We start from the raw sequence: 21,084 nt of genomic DNA, 5'->3' as shown, positions 1-21,084 counted from the left end.
CACAGCTGCAGTCATATAAGGCGGACCCCTGGGGTGTCACCAAGGGAGGTCACCAAGGGTCCCATGTGACACGTGCCTGGGCTGGATGGGCCCCACCGGGCGCTGTAAGTTCGTGGGCGACACCAAGCTGGGCAAGGGGATCTGGACAGGCTGGATCAACGGGCCGCATCCAGCTGCGTGGCATTCAAGGCCAAATGCTGGGTTCCACACTTGGAATCATACAATATCCTGAGTTGGAAGGGGGCAGACCTGAAGGGATGAAAGACACGGTCTCCCGATGCCTCTTGAGCAGAAGGCCTTTATTGCCATTTTTCTCTGCTACATATACTTTCCCCGTAACCACATGCGCTGTCCACGCGCCCGAATCAGTCGTACAATTCATTAGAGACCCTCAGCCACGCGCCTCAAGCCAGCCAGCAATTGACCACTGCGCAAAGCTCATCTTTAATGCTGTAGCCAAGTTAATTTATCTCCACCTTGTTCAAGTTTTTGTTACTAATGCCTAGTAAAAAAAGGGGCTTTAGGGCTTTGGGGCGACTACTTAAAGGATCAGGGGCACAGGTTGTGTTTGCCTCTGTCCTTCCGATAGGGGGGATCGATGCTGACAAGCAGACTCATCACATTAACACGTAGCTTCGGGACTGGTGCAACTGGTAGAACTTTGGGCTTGCTGATCATGGGAGGGTCTATGTGACACTGGCCTGCTACCACCAGATGAGATGCGCCTCCCTGTAGTGGTTTTACCTGGCAAGGTTTTGGTAGCACGGGGCCATAGGAGTGGCTTTTGTGAGAAGGATCTGGAAGCTGCCCCATGTTTGCTAAGGGCCCCTCTGCTGACCAGAGCTGAGCCAATAAGTCACAGAATCACAGAATTTCTAGGTTGGAAGAGACCTCAAGATCATCGAGTCCAACCTCTGACCTAACGCCAACAGTCCCCACTAAACCATATCCCTAAGCTCTACATCTAAACGTCTTTTAAAGACTTCCAGGGATGGTGACTCCACCACTTCCCTGGGCAGCCTGTTCCAGTGTCTAACAACCCTTTCGGTAAAGAAGTTCTTCCTAAGATCCAACCTAAAACTCCCCTGGCGCAACTTTAGCCCATTCCTCCTCATCCTGTCATCAGGCACGTGGGAGAACAGGCCAACCCCCACCTCACTACAGCCTCCTTTAAGGTACCTGTAAAGAGCGATAAGGTCGCCCCTGAGCCTCCTCTTCTCCAGGCTGAACAAGCCCAGCTCCCTCAGCCGCTCCTCATAGGACTTGCTCTCCAGGCCCCTCACCAGCTTCGTCGCCCTTCTCTGGACCCGCTCAAGCACCTCCATGTCCTTCTTGTAGCGAGGGACCCAAAACTGAACACAGTACTCGAGGTGCGGCCTCACCAGAGCCGAGTACAGCCCCCCGTAGCCACCCATAGCCCCCCGTAGCCCCCAATAGCCCCCCATAGCACCCTAGAGCCCCCTATAGCCCCCTATAGCCCCCCTAGCCCCATATAGCCCCCTGTAGCCCCCCGCAGCCCCCTATAGCTCCCCGCCGCCCCCCCCCACCCCCCCCAATTCTCCCTCCACCCCCCCTTATCCCGCTCCTCACGTTCCGGTCCACGATGTCCCGGCCCTGGCTGGCCAAGCTGCTGCCGTAGGCGGCGGCCAGGCTGGACACGGGCTCGGCCAGGAAGGCGGCGGCGGGGGGGGGCAGGCGGGATGCGGAGGACGCCGGGGGGGCCGCCGGGGGGGCCCCGTAGGCCCGGGCCGGGCCGTGGGGGGGGGGGGGCGGCCCCGCCGCTGGTGTCGTCGAAGAGCGGCCGCGGCTCCGCCATCCGCGGAGGGGCCGGGCCCGGGCCGCGGCGCTTGGGGGCTGCGGGGAGAGGAGAGGAGAGGAGAGGGGGGGTCGGGGGGGGTCGGGGGGGGTCGGGGGAGGGGGGGGGCGCCGGGGAGTCCGCACCGAGCCCCGCCGCCGCTCCCGGGGGCTCCATGGCGCTTCCGCTTCCGGTCACGTGAGGAGCGCGGGAGGAAGCTGTTGGCGGAGCGGCGGGGCGGGGCCGGAAGTGGCGGTTGCCATGGGGACGGGCGCGCGGGGCCGTGACGTCAGCAAGGGTGTGATGTCAGCAAGGCCACCGTGCCACCAAGGTGATGACGTCACCAAGGCCACCACGTCACCAAAGCCATGATGGCAACCAAAGCCATGACGTCACCAAGGCCACCATGTCCCCAGGGCCACCACGTCCCCATAGCCCCCATGGCCCCATAGCCCCCACGGCCCCATATCCACCATGTCCCCAGCGCCATCTTATCCCCAAGGCCACCACGTCCCCAAGGCCACACGGTGGCCGTGGTGGCCCTAGGGCTGTCCCTGAGGTGTCGTGGCCATTTCCTGGCCACGGCGGCCATCTTGTCCCCAAGGCCACCACGTCCCCAGGGCTACCACTTCCCCAAGACCACCATGTCCCCAGATCCACCACATCCCTGTTGCCACCACATCTCCGTGGCCACCACATCCCCAAGGCCACACGGTGGCCGTGGTGGCCCTAGGGCTGTCCCTGAGGTGTCGTGGCCATTTCCTGGCCACGGCGGCCATCTTGTCCCCAAGGCCACCATGTCCCCATGGCCACCACATCCCCATGGCCACCATGTCTCCGTGGCCACCATGTCCCCAGGATGACCATGTCCCCATATCCACCATGTCCCCATGGCCACCACGTCCCCAAGGCCACACGGTGGCCCAGGGGGGGCTGCTGCTGCTGGGCACCCTGGGGCTCTGGGTGCTGGAGGGGGGGGCGTGGACCCTCGGGACCCCCCCCGGGACCCTCAACGCCTCCGGGACCCCGCGGTGGGACCTGGCCTCCGCCTTCTTCTTCTCCACCACCCTGCTCACCACTGTGGGTAAGGAGCCCCCCCGCCCCCAAATCGGGACCCCCCCTCCGAATTGGGACCCTCCTAAAGAACCCCATGGGCACCAGGACCCCCCCAAGGGCATTGAGACCCCCGGGACCCCCATGAACCCCAGGACCCCCATGAGCACCAATTCCCCCAGGACGCCTCTGAGCACCAGGCCCCCCCGGGACCCCCCCAAGAACACCGGGACCCCCATGAACACCAGGACCCCCGTGGGCACCAGGACCCTCCATGGCCCCCCATAGGCACCGAGCCCCCTGAGAACCTCAGGACCCCCATGGGTTTTGGGACCCCCTTTAGCACTGGGACCCCCAGGCCCCCCCCCAGCCCCACCAGGACCCCCCCAGCCCACAGAGCCCCCCAGTTCGCCCAGGACCCCCATCACCACCAAGCCCCCAACCTCCCCCCACCACCCCCAGGGGTCCCCCCTCCCCTTTCACTTACCGGGGGGGGTCCCCCCCCTAAATTTCCCTCCCCCCCCCAGGCTACGGCCCCGTGGCCCCCCTGTCCCCGGGGGGCAAAGCCTTCTGCTTGGCCTACGCGGCGCTGGGCGTCCCCTTCACGGTGTTGACGTTGGCGGTGGTGGCCCGGTGGCTTTCGGTGCCGGTCACCCGGTGGCCCCGGCGCTACCTGAGGACGCGGTGGGGTTGGAGCCCCCGGGGGGCCGCCGGGCTCCATTTGGGGCTGCTGGCGGGGGCGGTGGCGGGGGGCTTCGTGCTGCTGCCTGCCGCCGCCCTGTGGGCCCTGGGGGGCTCCGGGAGCTTCTTGGACGCCGTCTTCTTCTGCGGCATGGCCGTCACCACCGTGGGGCTGGGGGACGCGGCGGCACCGGAGGGGCACCGGAGGGGCAGCCCCCGCGCCACCTCTACCGGGTGGCCTTGGCCGGTGAGCGGGGGCGGGGGGTTGGGGGGGGGCGTTGGGGTGGGGGGCGTTGGGGTTTGGGGATCTGGGGTTGGGGTTATGTGGGGGTTGGGGCTATGTGGTTGGGGTCTTCTTGGTGGGGGGGGTCTTCATTGGGGTGGGGTCTTTATGGTGGTGGGGTCTTCATGGTTGGGGTCTTCATGGTTGGTGTCTCCATGGTTGGGGTTTAGGTGGTTGGGGTCCTCATGGTTGGGGTCTTCATGGTGGTTGGATCTTCGTGGTTGGGGGTCTTCATGGTTGGGTTCTCCATGGTGGTTGGGGTCTTCATGGTTGGGGTCTTTATGGTTGGGGTCTTCATGGTTGGGGTCTTCATGGTTGGGGTCTCCATGGTTGGGGTTTAGATGGTTGGGGTCTTCATGGTTGGGGTCTTTATGGTTGGGGTCTTCATGGTTGGGGTCTTCGTGGTTGGGGTCTTCGTGGTTGGGGGACTTCATGGTTGGGGTCTCTATGGTGGTTGGGTTCTCCATGGTTGGGGTCTCCGTGGTTGGGGTTTAGATGGTTGGGGTCTTCATGGTTGGGGTCTTTATGGTTGGGGTCTTCATGGTTGGGGTCTTCATGGTTGGGGTCTCCATGGTTGGGGTTTAGATGGTTGGGGTCTTCATGGTTGGGATCTTCGTGGTTGGGGTCTTCGTGGTTGGGGTCTCCATTGGGGTGGTGTCTTTATGGTGGTTGGGTCTCCATGGTTGGGGTCTCCATGGTGGTTGGGTCTCCACTGGGGCGCGGTCTCCATTGGGGTGGGGTCTTCATGGTTGGGGTCTTCGTGGTTGGGGTCTTCGTGGTTGGGGGACTTCATGGTTGGGGTCTCTATGGTGGTTGGGTTCTCCATGGTTGGGGTCTCCGTGGTTGGGGTCTCCATTGGGGTGGGGTCTTTCTGGTGGTGTCTTTATGGTGGTTGGGGTCTTCATGGTTGGGGTCTCCATGGTGGTTGGGTCTCCATTGGGGTGGGGTCTTCATGGTGGCGGGGTCTTCATGGATGGGGTCACCATGGCGGATTGGGTCTTCATTGGGGGGGGGTCTCCATGGGGATCTCTCCATGGGGTGGGGGTCTCCACGGGGGGGTGGGGGTCTCTGACCGCTGTGTCCCCCCCCCCCAGCCTACCTGCTGCTGGGGGTGACGGCGGCGCTGCTGCTGCTGGCGGCCTTCCAGCAGCTGCTGGAGCTGCACGGGGTCAGCGCCGCGCTGCGCCCCCCCCCGGACCCCCCCGAGGAGGACGGGGGGCTGCTGGACGAGGGGGGGCAATAAACGGGGGGCTCGAAGCGCGACGGGCTCGCTGTGGTCACTGGGGGGGGTTGGGGGTCCCAGATGCATGGGGGGGGGGTCCCAGACACATGGGGGGGGTCCCAGACACATGGGGGGGGTCCCAGGTCCAATAGGGGGGTTCCCGGTCCCATTGGGGGGTCACAGACCCATGGGGGGGGGGGGTCACAGCACCATTGGGGTGGGGATCCTGATCCCATTGGGGGGGGTCCCGAAACCCATGGAGGGGTCCCAGACACATGGGGGGCTCCCAGTCCCATTGGGGGGGGCAGACACATTGAGGGGGGGAGCAGATACATGGGGGGGGTCCCAGTCCCACTGGGGGGGGTCCCAAACCCATAGAGGGGTCCCAGTCCCAAGTAGAGGGGTCCAGACTCATGAGGGGGGGGTCCCATTTGGGGTCCCAGTCCCTGTGACACCACAGCCCCCCCCCCACCCGACCCTATTAGGATGAAAGAACTCCCCCCCCCCCAGCTCATTTTATAGAAAACCTTTATTCTGTAAAAATTGGGGGGGAAGTGAGGGGGGGCTCACATGGACGGGGGGGGAGGGAGCGGGGGGCCGGGCACCCCCATGGGCACCCCCAGGAGCACCCCCCCACCTCACCCCACAGCGGGCGGGGGGGGGATGCCGGACGGTGCCCCCCAGTGTCTCTCCATCCCCCCCCCCCCCCAGCTCCGATATATACAGACAATAAATACAGGGCCCCCCCCCCGGGATGGGGAGGGGGGGGCTCAGGCCGGGGGGCGCGCGGGGACGCAGCGGGGGGGTCCCTGCGCCGGGACAGAGCCGGGGGGGCAGAGGCAGCGGAAGGAGCCGGGGGTGTTGAGGCAGCGCCCCCCCCGGCACAGGGCGGCCTCCGAGCACTCGTCGAGGTCTGCGGGGAAAAGGGGGGGGGTCAGGGGGGGTCGGGGAGGGGGATTAAGGGGGGTTGGGGGGGATTTGGGGTGGGATTGGGGTGGGATTGGGGGGTTTTGGGGGGATTGGGGGAGATTGGGGGGGGAATGGGGTGGGATTTGGGGTGGGATTGGGGGGGGGGTTGGGGGGGATTGGGGTGGGATTGGGATTGGGGGGGATTGGGGTGGGATTGAGGGGGATTGGGATGGGATTGGGATGGGATTGGGGTGGGATTGGGGTGGGGTGGAATTGGGATTGTGTGGGTTTTGGGGTGGGATTGAGGGGGATGGGGATGGGATTGGGGTGGGATTTTGGTGGGGATTGGGATTGTGGGGGATTGGGATGGGATTGGGGTGGGATTGGGATTGGGGGGGATTTGGGGGGGGATTGGGGTAGGATTGGGGAGGATTTGGGGGGGATTTGAGGGGGGATTGGGGTGGGATTGGGGTTTGATTGGGATTGGGTAGGATTTGGGGTGGGATTGGGGTTGGGATTGGATTTGGGGTTAGACTGGGGTGGGGAGGGGTTGCGGATGGGATTGGGGTGAGATTTGGGATGGGATTGGGGTGGGATTAGGATGGGTTTGTGTTGGGATGGGAAGGGATTTGGGGTGGGACTGAGATTGGTTGGGATTTGGGGCGGGATTGGGATTTAGTTGGGATTTGGGGTGGGATTGGGATTGGATTTGGGGTCGGACTGGGGTGGGAAGGGGTTGCAGATGGGATTGGGGGGGGTGGGGATGGGATTGGGGTGGGATTGGGATTGGGGGTATGGAATGGGCATGGGATCGGGATTTGGGGTAGGATTGGGGTAGGATTGGGGTAGGATTTGGGGTTGGATTAGGGTGGGATTGGGGGTTGGATTAAAGTGGGATTGGGGATGGGATGGGGTGGGATTTGGTCTGGGACTGGGGTTTGGGATGGGATGGGATTGGGATGGGAACAGGCTGGGATTATGCCGGGATCAGGCCGGAATCAGGCCGGAATCAGGCCGGGATTAGGCCAGGATTAGGCTGGGATCAGGCCGGGATCAGGCCGGGATTAGGCCTGGATTATGCCAGATTAGGCCGGGACTAGGCCGGGATTATGAAGGAATTAGGACGGGATCAGGCCGGGATTATTCCGGGATCAGGCCGGGATTAGGCCGGATTAGGCCGGGATTATGCCGGGACTAGGCCGGATTAGGCCGGGATTAGGCCGGATTAGGCCGGATTAGGCTGGGATTAGGCCGGATTAGGCCGTATTATGCCGGGATTATGCCGGGACTAGGCCGGATTAGGCCGGATTAGGCCGGGACTAGGCCGGATTAGGCCGTATTATGCCGGGATTATGCCGGGACTAGGCCGGATTAGGCCGGATTAGGCCGGGATTATGCCGGAATCAGGCCGGGATTATGCCGGGACTAGGCCGGGACTAGGCCGGATTAGGCCGGATTAGGCCGGATTAGGCCGGGATTATGCCGGGACTAGGCCGGGACTAGGCCGGATTAGGCCGGATTAGGCCGGATTAGGCCGGGATTAGGCCGTGTCTCACCCACGCAGGCCACGCGTGCCGCGTCCAGCCGGTAGCCGGGGTCGCAGGCGCAGGTGAAGCCCTGGGGCACCCGCACGCAGTGCCCATGCTCGCAGCCGCTCAGCACCCCGCACAGCTCCGGCGGCAGCGCCTCGTCCCGGGGGTCTGCGGGGGGGGGTCCCCGTCAGCCCCCTCCCCATAAAAAAAACAAAATCCCCCCCCAAAACCCCTCAATCCCGCCCCCCCCCAAACTCACCATCCTCGCTGGCTCGCCCCGGCCGCTCGGCCACACCATGGGGCTGGAAGAGCCACGGGGGGGGGTCCTGGGGGGCGCTGGGGGGGCTGCGGGGCCGGGAGGAGCGGGGGGGGCCCCGGCGGGACCCCTCGAAATCCTCCAAGTCCTCGTAGCGGGGGGGGGCGGCGTAAAGGGCGTCCCCGCGGGGGTCGTAGCCCCCCCCCAGCCCATAGGGGTCGTAGTCGGCGCGCAGCCCCGGGGGGGGCAGGCGGGGGCCCGGACCCCCAAAGGGGAGGGGGCCGTAGGGCAGCCCGTAGTGGGGGGGGTATTCGGGGCCGTATTCGTAGGGGGGGCCCAGCCCCGGGCCGGGGGGGCGCAGGACGTTGCAGAGGAACTCGAAGTCATCTGGGGGGGGGGGGGGGGGAGAAAAAAAAATGGGGGGGGGGGCAGGTTGTGGGGTGGGGTCCTAAAAATTGGGGATGCTAAGGGGGGGGGTGTAAAGAGGTGGGGGGGGCACTGTTATATGGGGGGTACCCAAGGGGTCTCCATTAGGGGGGGGGCGTTGTGGGGTGGTGGGAGGGGTTCCCATTATTGGGGGGGGCAAAGGGGTCCCTGTTATGGGGGGGGTCCAAGGGGTCCCAATCATGGGGGGGGTGTCTAAGGGGGACCCACTCTGGGGGGTGCCCATGGGGTCCCCATTATGGGGGTCTGGGGGGGGTCCCTATTGCTGGGGTAGGAGGGGGGCAGGGTGGGGGTCCCCCTGTGTGGGGTCTTGGGGACATGGGGACATGGGGACATGGGTATAGGGGATGGGGGGGTCGTGGGCATGGGAGGGGGCATGGGGACGTGGGCATGGGGGGGGGGACAGGGACATGGGGGGACATGGGGACACAGGGATGTGAGGCTATAGGGCCTTAGGGACATGGGGACATGGGGACGAGGGGACAAGGGGCCGTAGGGGACACGGGTGCATGGCAACATGAGGCTATGGGGCCACGTGGCTGTGGGGTCATAGGGACGTGGGGACATGGGGACACGGGGACATGGGGACACAGTGAGGTGGGGACATGGGGAGGTGATGTGGGATGTGGGGAGACAATGGGGGACACTGGGATGAAGGGATGTGGGACATGGGGACATGGGGACACGGGGATATGGTGACGTGGGACAGGGGGATGTGGGACAAGGGGAGGCGACGTGGGACATGGGGACACAGGGACACGGGGATTTGGGGACATGGGGGATACAGCGCCATGGGGATATGGGGACACAGGACGTGGGGACACGGTGACGTGGGACATCAGGATGTGGGACATGGGGACACGGGGACACGGGGATTTGGGGACATGGGGGATACAGCGCCATGGGGGTATGGGGACACAGGACGTGGGGACACGGTGACGTGGGACATCAGGATGTGGGACATGGGGACACGGGGGGGGCATCAGGGGACAGTGCCGGGACACGGGGATGGGGGGCCACGGGGACATAGGGCAGGGATATGGGGACACGTGGGGACAGGGCGACACGGGGGGGGTGACGGTGACACGGGGGGGGTGACAGGGGGTGGCCTCACCCATGGCGCGGGTGTCGTTGGTGACGCAGCGGCGCTGGGAGCCGTCCAGCACCAGGGGGGGGGCGCAGGAGCAGAAGTAGGAGCCCACCGTGTTGACGCAGCGGCCCCCGATGCACGGCTCCGCGTCCTCGTCCTGGCACTCGTCGTTATCTGGGGGGGGGGCGGTGGTGGTCGGCAAGGGGGTGGGGGGCACGGGGGGGGGGGCTGGAAGGGGGCTCGGGGGGCTGGAAGGGTGCTCGGGGGGCTGAGGGCAGGGTGCTTGGGGTGCGAGTAGGGTGCTCGGGGTGCAGACAGGGTGCAGGCAGGGTGCTGAGGGTGCAGGGAGGGTGCACTCAGGGCACAAGTTGGGTGCTCAGGGTGCAGGTATTGTGCAGGGAGGGTGCACTCAGAGCACAATTAGGGTGCTCAGGGTGCAGGTAGGGCACGCTCAGGGTGCTCAGGGTGCTGGCTGGGTGCTGGAAGGGTGTGGGCAGGGTGCTCAGGGTGTGAGCTGGGTGCAGGCAGGGTGCTCAGGGTGCAGTCAGGGTGCAAGTAGGGTGCTCAGGGTGCAGGTAGAGCGCACTCAGGGCACAAGTTGGGTGCTCAGGGTGCAAAGAGGGTGCTCAGGGTGCAGCCAGGGTGCACTCAGAGCACAATTAGGGTGCTCAGGGTGCAGGCAGGGTGCTGGCAGGGCACAAGTTGGGTGCTCAGGGTGCAAGTAGGGTGCACTCAGGGCATAAGTTGGGTGCTCAGGGTGCTGGCTGGGTGCTGGCAGGGTGCTCAGGGTGCAGGCAGGGTGCAAGTAGGGTGCTCAGGGTGCTGGCAGGGTGCTGGAAGGGTGTGGGCAGGGTGCTCTCAGGGTGTGAGCTGGGTGCAGGCAGGGTGCTCAGGGTGCTGGCAGGGTGCAAGTAGGGTGCTCAGGGTGCAGGTAGAGCGCACTCAGGGCATAAGTTGGGTGCTCAGGGTGCAGACAGGGCACGCTCAGGGTGCTCAGGATGCAAGTTGGGTGCTCAGGGTGCTGGCTGGGTGCAGGCAGGGTGCTCAGGGTGCAGGTAGGGTGCTGGCAGGGCACAAGTTGGGTGCTCAGGGTGCAAAGAGGGTGCTCAGGGTGCAGCCAGGGTGCTCTTAGGGTGCTTTCTGGGTACAGGTTGTGTGCTCAGGGTGCAGGTAGGGAGCTCAGCGTGCTGGCTGGGTGCTCAGGGTGCTCTCAGGGTGCAAGTAGGGTGCAGGCAGGGTGCAAGTAGGGCGCACTCAGGGCACAATTAGGGTGCTCAGGGTGCAGGTAGGGCGCACTCAGGGTGCAGTCAGGGCACAAGTCGGGTGCTCAGGGTGCTCAGGGTGCAGGCAGGGTGCACCCAGGGCACAATTAGGGTGCTGAGGTCAGGGTGCTGGGGGTGCTGGGGGTGCTGGGGGTGCTGGCAGGGTGCTCAGGGTGCTGAGGGCAGGGTGCTCAAGGTGCGAGTAGGGTGCTCGGGGTGCACAGGGTGCTCTTAGGGTGCAGTCAGGGTGCAAGTAGGGTGCTCTCAGGGTGCAGGCAGGGTGCTCAGGGTGCTCAGGATGCAAGTAGGGTGCTCAGGGTGCAGGCAGGGTGCACCCAGGGCACAAGTAGGGTGCTGGGGGTGCTGAGGTCAGGGTGCTGGGGGTGCTGGGGGGGTGCTGGGGGGGTGCTGGGGGTGCTGGGTGCTCACCCACGCACTGCAGGTGCTCCTGCTCGTAGTAGTAGCCGCTGGGGCAGTAGCAGCTGAAGCCGGGGGCGGCGTTGATGCAGACCCCCCCCCGGCACAGCTGCGGCGCGAACACCCGGCACTCGTCCACATCTGGGGGGTAAGGGGGTAAGGGGGGGGGCGACGTCAGGGGGAGGGTCCTCGGAATTGGGGGGGGCACCCCCGAAACGGGGGAGCCCCTATATAGGAGGGGAACCCCAAAATAGGGGGGGTATTGCCCCAAAATAGGCGGGATGCACCCAAAAGGGGAGGGGCGTAACCCCACAAAATAGGGGGGGCATCCCCAAATTGAGGGGGCACCCTGAAAAATGGGGACATCCCCAAAATGGGAGGGGTGAGTCCCCCAAATGGGGGCCATTCCCAAATTAGGGGGGGTGAGTCCCCAAAATGGGGGGCATCCCATAAATGGGGGAGCCCCAAAACAGGGGTGGCATCCCCAAAATGGGGGGGCATCCCCAACATTGGGGAACCGCTAAATACAGGGGGGAGCCCCTGAGTAGGGGGGGGAGTCCCTAAACGGAGGGAGCCCCCAAATGGGGGGGGCCCCATCGCTGTGCCCCCCCCGCGGCCGCACTGACCTGCTGCTGAGCCCTGGGGCCCCGTGGTCTGGCCGGTCCCGTGGGGGCAGAGGGCTCGGTGCTCGGCTTGGGGGGGGGGACAGAGGTGTCACCCCCCCTGCACCTTGGCACCATCCTGACCCCATCCCCAGCCCATCCCTGTCCCCATCCACACCCCGATCCCAATCCCATCCCATCCCAGTCCTAATCCCTGGCAATACCCACCCCAATCCCAATCCCTTTACAATCCCATCCCCATCCCCATCCCAAATCCCATCACCACCCCAAACCCATCCCAATCCCTTCCCACCCCAATCCCAGTCCCATCCTCATCCCATCCCCATCCCATCCCCATTCCATCCCAGTCCCAATCCCAATCTATCTCAATCCCATCACCAACCCCATCCCAATTCCATCTCCACCCCCCCAATCCTATCCCAATCCCATCCCAATCCTAATCCTATCTCCATCCCAATCCCATCCCATCCCAGTCCCAATTGCAACTCCAATCCCATCGCCATCCCATCCCATCCCAAATCGCATCCCATCCCACTCCACTCCAATCCCAATCCCATCCCATCCCATCCCAGTCCTATCCCCATCCCTTCCCATCCCAGTCCCAATCCCCATCCCCATCCCCATCCCCATCCCCATCCCCATCCCCATCCCCATCCCCATCCCCATCCCCATCCCCATCCCTATCCCCGTCCCCATCCCCAATCCCAATCCCCATCCCCAATCCCACTCCCACCCCAATCCCTTCCCACCCCACGCCATCCCCAATCCCCTCCCCCCCCCATAGCGTCCCCATGTCCCCACCGGTTCCAGGCGTGGGGCACGGCCTCGGGGGGGGGCAGCGGACCCCCCAGGCGCCCCCCACGCTGCAGCAGCACTGCTGCCGGCTGACGTTGGGCGCCAGCACCCCGCAGGCGGGGCTGAAGCACGCCGCCAAGCCCGGGGGGGCTTCCACGGCTCCGGGGGGGGCCGGAGGAGTGGGGTCGCTGGGGGGGGTCCCCCGCACGTCCCCGTCACCGGATCGAACTCGTGCCCCCCGTCGGGGCAGAGGCAGAGGAAGGAGCCGTCCACGTTCTCGCAGCGCGCCGCCCCGCACACCCCCGGCAGCGTCGCGCACTCGTCCACGTCTGGGGGGGAAACACGAAGGGGGGGGGCTCAGTGTCACTCTGGGTGTCCCCCCCCTGCTGTCCCCGCTGTCCCCGTACCCTGGCAGTGGTGGCCGTGCCGGGCGGCCTCGTAGCCCTGGTGGCAGGCGCACTGGAAGGAGCCGGGGAGGTTGTGGCAGGCGGCGTGGGGGCCGCAGCGGGACCCCCCCTCGGCGCACTCGTCCTCGTCTGCAAGCGGGGAGGTGACGTTTTTTTGGGGGGAGGGGGCGGTGGGGACATTGGGGGGGGGAGCGTGGAGCCGTCCCCCAAAAGCTCAGCCCCATGGGGGGGTCCCCACTGTCCCCCGATGGTCCCTGCTCTCCGTCTCCATCCTGACCCCATGGAGAAGCCCCCCTGCACCTCGACCCCATTGGCTTGTCCCCAGTGGCCCCATTGGCTTGTCCCCAATGTCCCCCATCGTTTTGTCCCCATTATCTCCCGTGGTGTTGTCCCTGATGTCCCCTGCTGCCCATCCCCATCCTGACCCCATAGAGAAGTCCCCCTGCACCTCGACCCCATTGGCTTGTCCCCAGCATCCCCGTTGTTTTTTCCATGTCCCCCATAGCTTTGTCCCTATTGTGCCCCATTGGCTTGTCCCTGATGTCCCCCATGCCATGGCCCCTCAGGGTCCCCTCAGCCTCTCCGTACCCCCATCCCCATCCCCGTGCCCCAGTCCCTGTCCCCATGGCCCCATCCCCGTCCCCATGGCCCCATCCCCGTCCCCATGGCCCTGTCCCCATCCCCATGGCCCCATCCCCATCCCCATGGCCCCATCCCCGTTCCCATGGCCCCATCCCCATCCCCATGGCCCCATCCCCATCCCCATGGCCTCATCCCCGTCCCCATGGCCCCATCCCCATCCCCATGGCCCCGTCCCCATCCCCATGGCTTCATCCCCGTCCCCATGGCCCCATCCCCATCCCCATGGCCCTGTCCCCGTCCCTATGGCCCCGTACCCTCACACCCCCCGCCGTCCCGGGGCCGGTAGCCGGGCTGGCAGGGGGGCACGCAGCGGTAGGATCCGGGCAGGTTCTCGCAGCGCTCGGCCCCACACAACTCGGCCCCATGCTCCTGGCACTCGTCCACATCTGCGGGGACACCGGGGGGACCCCAAGCATGGGGGGGGGACAAGGTGGGGTGGGGGATGATGGGGACCACGGCCCCGGGCAGGATGAGCCCCGTGCGCATCACAGCCCTGTGTGCGGGTTCCCATCCCTGTCCCAGTCCCCATCCTCGTCCCGTTCTGGTCCCTGGACCTGTCTCCATTCCCATCCCATCCCCAACCCCATCCCAATCTCACCCTAATCCCATCCCAATCCCACCCCCTATTTTCATCCATTATTGGTCTCCATCTCCATCCCCATCCCAATCCTGTTCCAATCCCACCCCCATCCCCATTCCAAACCCATTCCATCCCCATCCCAGTCCCAGTCCCAGTCCCAGTCCCAGTCCCAGTCTCAGTCCCAGTCTCAGTCCCAGTCGCAGTCGCAGTCCCAGTCCCAGTCCCAGTCCCAGTCTCAGTCCCAGTCCCAGTCCCAGTCCCAGTCCCAGTCCCTATTTTCATCCATTATTAGTCTCCATTTCCATCCCCACCCCAATCCCATCCCCATCCCATCCCATCCCATCCCAACCCATCCCATCCCCACCCCAATCCCCTCCCATCCCCCTCCCATCCCCATCCCAATCTCACCCCAATCCCATCCCCTCCCATCCCCACCCCAATCCCCTCCCATCCCCTCCCATCCCCATCCCCATCCCAGTCCCAGTCCCAGTCCCAGTCCCAGTCCCAGTCCCAGTCCCAGTCCCAGTCCCTATTTTCATCCATTATTAGTCTCCATTTCCATCCCCACCCCAATCCCAATCCCATCCCCATCCCATCCCCATCCCATCCCCATCCCAATCCCACCCCAATCCCATCCCCTCCCATCCCCATCCCATCCCCATCCCATCCCCACCCCAATCCCACCCCAATCCCACCCCCTCCCATCCCCATCCTAGTCCCAGTCCCTAAACCCATCCACTATCGGTCTCTATCTCCATCCCCACCCCAATCCCAACCCCAACCCCAATCCCAATCCCCATCCCCATCCCATCCCCACCCCAATCTCCTCCCATCCCCATCCCCATCCCATCCCAATCCCATCCCAATCCCATCCCAATCCCCTCCCATCCCCACCCCAATCCCCTCCCATCCCCCTCCCAATCCCACCCCAATCCCATCCCCTCCCATCCCCATCCTAGTCCCAGTCCCTAAACCCATCCACTATTGGTCTCTATCTCCATCCCCAACCCCAACCCCAACCCCAACCCCAACCCCAACCCCAATCCCAATCCCAATCCCAATCCCAATCCCAATCCCAACCCCAACCCCAACCCCAACCCCAATCCCAATCCCAATCCCAATCCCAATCCCAACCCCAACCCCAACCCCAACCCCAACCCCAATCCCAATCCCAATCCCAATCCCAATCCCCGCTCACCCTCACACCCCCCGCCGTCCCGGGGCCGGTAGCCGTGCTGGCAGGCGGGCACGCAGCGGTAGGATCCGGGCAAGTTCTCGCAGCGCTCAGCCCCACACAACTCGGCCCCGTGCTCCTGGCACTCGTCCACATCTGCGGGGACAGGGCCACCCTCGCCGCCAGCCCCAGGGTGGGGGGCACCCAAAATCCCCCCCCCCCAACCCCCCAGCCCCTCACCGTGGCACTGGGCCCGCTCGGCGTCGGTGCGGAAGCCGGCGGGGCAGTGGCACTCGAAGGCGCCGTCGGTGTTGGCGCAGCGGCCGCCCCGGCACACGTCCCCGCGCTGGCACTCGTCCACGTCTGGGGGGGGACACGGGGTGAGGACGGGGGGGACATGGGCACGGGGTGGACGTGGGTACAGGGGGGGGACACGGGGGCAGGGGGGATACGGGGAAAGAGGGGGACACAAGGGGCTGGTGGCACCCCGTGGTACCCGGATGCGTGGGTGGGCGGTGGAGGGGTGGGGTGGGATGGGATGGGACTGGGGTGGGATTGGGATTGGGATGGAAATGGGGATGGGGTGGAAAAGGGATGGGATGGGATTGGGGTGGGATTGGGATTGGGGTGGAAAAAGGGTAGGATGGGGATGGGATTGGGGTGGGATGGGGATGGGATTGGGATGGGGATGGGGACTGGGGTGGGAATGGGGATGGGATGGAGACAGAGATGGGATGGGGGTTGGGATTGGGGTGGGATGGGATGGGGACAGGGAGAGACATTGGGATGGGATAGGATGGGGATGGGATTGGGATGGGGATAGGATTGGGATTGGATGGGGACATGGATAGGCACGGGGATGGGACTGAGTAGATTAACTGGGACTAAAAAACCGCAACTGGAATAGAAACCACAATGAGAATGGGGACTGCAATGGGACCGGGATGGGTATGGGGACGGGGACAGGGACAGGGACAGGGACAGGGACCGGGACCATGCCGGGCTCTGACCAACGCATGCGGTGCCCTCGGGGGTGCTGGCATAGCCCTGGGCGCAGAGGCAGCTGTAGGAGCCCTCGGTGTTGAGGCACTCGCCGTGGGGGAAGCAGAAGTCGCCCTCCAGGCACTCGTTGACATCTGTGGGCAGATGGGGGCCGTGGGGGGGCCGTCGGGTGTGGGGGGGACACGGCACCATCCCCACGCCGCCCCCACCACTCACCCGCGCATGGCGCGCCGCCGGCACCCACCCGGTATCCGCGCCGGCACTGGCAGTGGAAGGAGCCCTCGGTGTTACTGCAGCGGCCGTGGGGACCGCAGGGCGAGCCCGTGGCGCACTCGTCCACGTCTAGGGGGTGGCACAATTAAGGGTTGGCCCCCCCCTCGGGGGGACAGGGGGGACGTGGGGGGACGCGGGTACCTGCGCAGCGCCCATGGTGCAGCTCGAAGCCGTCGCGGCACGGCCGGCACTGGAAGGAGCCCGGCGTGTTGGCGCACTCCTGGCCGGGGCAGGCCAGGTGGTTCTCGCACTCGTCGATGTCTGCGCGGCACGGAGAGGGGGCGGCGGTGGTGGCACCGCGGGGAGGGCGTGGGTGGTGGCACCACGGACGGGGACACCACGCATGGGGACACCACAGATGGGGACACCACGTATTGGGAGGTTATGGATGGGTTCACCATGGATGGGGACTCCATGGATGGGGACACCACGCATGGGGACACCACGCATGGGGACACCACGTATTGGGAGGTTATGGATGGGTTCACCATGGATGTTTAACCCCGTGGCTGGCAACACTATGGCATGGTGACCCCATGGCTGCTGACCCAATGGATGGTGACCCCATGAACGATGACCCCATGGGTGTTGAACACGCAGATGGTGTCCCCATACCCTTGGTGTCCCCATACCCTTGGTGTCCCCACACCCCGGTGTCCCCACACCCAGTGTCCCCACAGCCCGGTGTCCCCACACCCCCGTGTCCCCGCTCACCCTGGCACTGTCCCGTGGGCGTGCTGGCCTGGTAGCCGGCCGGGCAGACGCAGCGGTAGCCACCGGGCAAGTTCTCGCAGCGGCTCTGGGCGCAGGGCGAGGGGCTCTGGGCGCATTCATCCACATCTACGGGGACACGGCCACCTCAGCCCCATCCCCGTTGTCCCCATTGTCCCCCTCTGTCCCCCCCCCGTCCCTGCTGACCTTGGCAGTCGGTGCCGCCGGGGCCGGGCCGGTAGCCGGGGCCGCAGACGCAGCGGAAGCTCCCCACCGTGTTCTCGCAGCGGCCGGGGGCGCAGGGCCGGGGGCTGCGCCGGCACTCGTCCACGTCTGGGCAGGCGGGGGGACGGACGGCAATGGGGACAGACGGACGGACAGGAGCGGGGACGGATGGAGAGGTGGGTGGGAGGGAAGGGGGAGAGGGGAGTGGGGAGGTGGGTGCGCGGGGAAATGGGGGCAGGGGGAAATGGGGGCACGGGGAGGTGGGGGCATGGAGAGATGGGTGGGTGCGTGGGGAAACGGGTGCATGGGGAAATGGGGGCAGGGGGAAATTGGGGCTTGGAGAGGTGGGTGCACGGGGAGGTGGGTGCACAAGGAAGTGGATAGATGGGGAAATGGGTGCACGGAGAAATGGGTGGGTACATGGGGAGGTGGGCGCATGGGGAAATGGGTGCAGAAGGAAATGGGTGCGTGAGGAAATGGGTGCATGAGGAAATGGGTGGCTGCACGGGGAAATAGGTGCACGGGGAAACGGGTGAGTGCATGGGGAGGTGGGTGCATGGGGAAACAGGTGCACAGGGAGGTGGGTGCACAGGGAAATGGGCGCACGGGGAAATGAGTGCAGGGGGAGGTGGGTGCACGGGGACATGGGTGCCCAGGGAGGGGCCGGGCGCCGCTCACCGATGCAGTGGGTGCCCTGGGTGCTGAGCCAGAAGCCGGGGTGGCACAGGCAGGTGTAGCCGCCCTGGCGCGGGACGCAGCGCCCGGGGCCGCAGATCCGCGGGTTCCGCTCGCACACGCTGCCGGCGGCTGCAAGCGGGCACACGTGAGTAACACATGTGTGTGCAAACGGGCAGGCGTGCAGCTGTGCACACCTGTGCAAACATGCACGCATGCACACTGTGCACGTGTGTGCAATCAAGCATGCATGCAACTGTGGACATGTGTGCAAATAGGCATACAGGACACATGCACACGTGTAGGCGTGTGTAAGTAGGCATTGTGCACACGTGTGTAAGCAGGCATGCATGTAGCCGTGCACACGTGTGCAAATAGTCATGCATGCAAACCGTGCACACGTGCACAATATATTTAGCTGTGCATGCATGAGATGCACACGTGCTACTGCAGCTGCATGCAGCTGGGCAAGCCTGCAATGGTGTGCACACGTGTAACACGCACGTGTGTAACTGTGCACGCCTATAACTGTGCACAAATGAGACTGAATAAATGCAAATTGCACACGTAACTGCTTGCACATGTAACTGAGCACACGTGCACATGCAACTGCACACATGCAGCCATGCAAGCATGCAACCATGCACAAGTGCACAGCCACATGCACACACGTGTGACCTTGCACGCCTGTGCTGAGATGTGTATGTGCAACGGCGCAGAGCGTAACCACACGTGCAAAAAATAAAATAAAATGCACGCACACAGCTGCACACAGTGCAACCCTGCGCACATCTGCAACCATGCATGCGTGCAACGGTGCACACACGTGTGCAGCCGTGCACAAGTGCCCCAGCCCTACCTGGTGCCGGACCCTCCGGGCCGGGTGGCGTGGGGAGGGGTCCCAGCAGCCCCAGGGTGGGTCGAGGCACGATGACAACCTCGGGGGCTGGTGGTGGCACCTCGGGGATGCGCGGTGGCACCTCGGGGACGCGTTGTGGCACCTCGGGGACGTCTGGTGGCACCTCGGGGACACGTTGTGGCGCCTCAGGGACCCGCTGTGGAACCTTGGGGACATGTGGCACCTCAGGGACATGCGGTGGTGCCTCAGGGACACGTGGTGGCACATCAGGGACATGTGGTGACACCTCGGGGACACGTGGTGGTACCTCGGGGATGCGTTGTGGCACCTCGGGGACACGTGGTGGCACATCGGGGACCCGTGGTGGCACCTCGGGGACACGCGGTGGCACGTGTGGGACGCGTGGTGGCACCTCAGGGACGCGTTGTGGCACCTTGGGGACCCGCGGTGGCACCTCGGGGACAGGCGGTGACCTGCTGGGGGGCGGCCGACCGGGGCGCCAGCGAGCTGTGGGGCAGAGCAATGGGGTGAGGGGGGGTCCTGGCAGCCGGGAGGGGTGGGGGGGGACAAAGCGGGGGGGACAAGGGGCTCACGGGCGGCGGTCCCAGCTGGGGAGGGGACACGGGGACGCCCCAGGGGGACACGGGGCAGGTCCTGGCCCAGGTAGCGGGTGTTGTAGTGCAGGTCGGAGGCCGAGTAGTGGTAGCCGGGGCCGGCGGGGCAGATCTCCTTGAACCCCTCTGCAATTGAAGGGGGGGGAGGGGGTGTCAAAATGGACCCCCCCCCAAAAAAAATTACCCCCCTCCCCCAAAAAAAACCCCCCTCCAAAGGGTGAGCCCGTGGCTTTGGGTGCAAATCCCATGAAACGGAGGCTCCCCAAAGGGTTTTTGTTTTTTTTGGGGGGGGTCCGCCCTAAAGGGTTTTTTTTGGGGGGATCCCAAGGGGTTGGGGGGGTCCCGGGGGGGCTCACCGGAGCCGAAGGGGGGGCAGCGCTGGCACGCCGGCCCCCAGGCCTTGCCCACGCGGCTGCAGCAGCAGATCTGGCGGGTGATGTTGCGCAGGGTGGGCAGCGCGCAGCGCCCCTCCCGCAGCACCCGGTAACATGGCCCCCGCGCCTCCGAGATCACCTGGTGGGCTGGGGGGGGGGGGGGGCGGGGGGGTGGTACCGGTCACCCTAATCCCAATCCCAATCCCAATCCCAGTCCTAGTCCTGGTCCTAACCCCAATCCCAATCCCAACCCCAATTCCAATCCCAACCCCAATTCCAATCCCAACCCCAAAACCCCAATCCCAATCCCAATCCCAATCCCAATCCCAATCCCAGTCCTAGTCCTGGTCCTAACCCCAATCCCATTTCATCCTGTTCCCATCCCAATCCCACCTCATCCTACTCCATCCCCATCCCACCCCAATCCTTTCCCCTTCCTCTTCCCTTCCCTATCCCCTCCCAATCCCAATCCCAATCCCAATCCCAATCCCTATTCCATTTCAGACCACCCCCATCCCCATCCCATCCCCATCCCCTCCCAATCCCAACTCCAACTCCAATCCCAACCCCTACTCCCTCCTCACCCCATCCCCATCCACATCCCAACCACAATCCCAATCCCAACCCTAATCCCAATTCCAACCCCAATCCCAATCCCTACCACAATTCCAGGCCTTGCCCCGACCTCAACCCCAACCCCAATTCCAATTCCAATCCCAATCCCAGCCCCAGCCCCAGCCCCTGCCCCAACCCCAATCCCAATCCCAATCCCAATCCCAATCCCAATCCCAACCCCAACCCCAGCCCCAACCCCAATCCCAATCCCAATCCCAACCCCACCCATAATCCCAACCCCAACCTCATCCCCAATCCCACCCCCAACCCCAACCCCAATCTCAACCCCAACCCCAACCTCACCCCCAATCCCAATCCCAATCCCACCCCCAATCCCATCCCGATCCCAACCCCAATCCCAATCCCAACCCCAACCCCAATCCCAGCCCCAACCCCAACCCCAACCCCAATCCCAATCCCAATCCCAATCCCAATCCCAACCCCAACCCTACCCATAATCCCAACCCCAACCCCACCCCCAACCCCACCCCCAATCCCATCCCGATCCCACAGATGCAGCTGCTCCGGGACGAGTCCAGGATGAAGCCCTCGTGGCAGAGGCAGGCGAAGC

The 21,084-nt window shown here is 65.0% G+C and overlaps 1 protein-coding gene across 1 annotated transcript; it reads right to left on the bottom strand.

Annotated features, from left to right (window-relative positions):
- Window positions 1-7,708: 7,708 nt before the first annotated feature.
- On the bottom strand, window positions 7,709-13,317 carry LOC140000208 (latent-transforming growth factor beta-binding protein 4-like). The gene is made up of 6 exons (XM_072030007.1): window positions 12,770-13,317; window positions 12,369-12,691; window positions 11,571-11,636; window positions 10,957-11,085; window positions 9,290-9,439; window positions 7,709-8,118 (listed from the first exon to the last, which is right to left on the bottom strand). Exons 1-6 carry the CDS (start codon window positions 13,078-13,080, stop codon window positions 7,709-7,711), a joined length of 1,389 nt encoding a protein of 462 aa, XP_071886108.1. The 5' UTR covers window positions 13,081-13,317.
- Between the last annotated feature and the right edge of the window lie 7,767 nt (window positions 13,318-21,084).

The sequence above is a fragment of the Anas platyrhynchos genome, chromosome 33, assembly GCF_047663525.1.
Source record: "Anas platyrhynchos isolate ZD024472 breed Pekin duck chromosome 33, IASCAAS_PekinDuck_T2T, whole genome shotgun sequence".
Taxonomy (NCBI): Eukaryota; Metazoa; Chordata; class Aves; order Anseriformes; family Anatidae; genus Anas; species Anas platyrhynchos.
The sequence above is the reverse complement of the archived record's forward strand: the minus strand, read 5'-3'. Positions and strand labels throughout refer to the sequence as shown.

Coding starts and splice junctions, on each gene's coding strand:
- LOC140000208 (XM_072030007.1), bottom strand. CDS start 13,080: ATGGGGTCGAGGTGCAGGGGGGCTTCTCCATGGGGTCAGGATGGAGAC. Junction 11,086..11,570: donor GCCCCAGGGCTCAGCAGCAG/GTCAGTGCGGCC, acceptor CTTACCCCCCAG/ATGTGGACGAGTGCCGGGTG. Junction 9,440..10,956: donor GGAGCACCTGCAGTGCGTGG/GTGAGCACCCAG, acceptor CCCCCCCCCCAG/ATAACGACGAGTGCCAGGAC.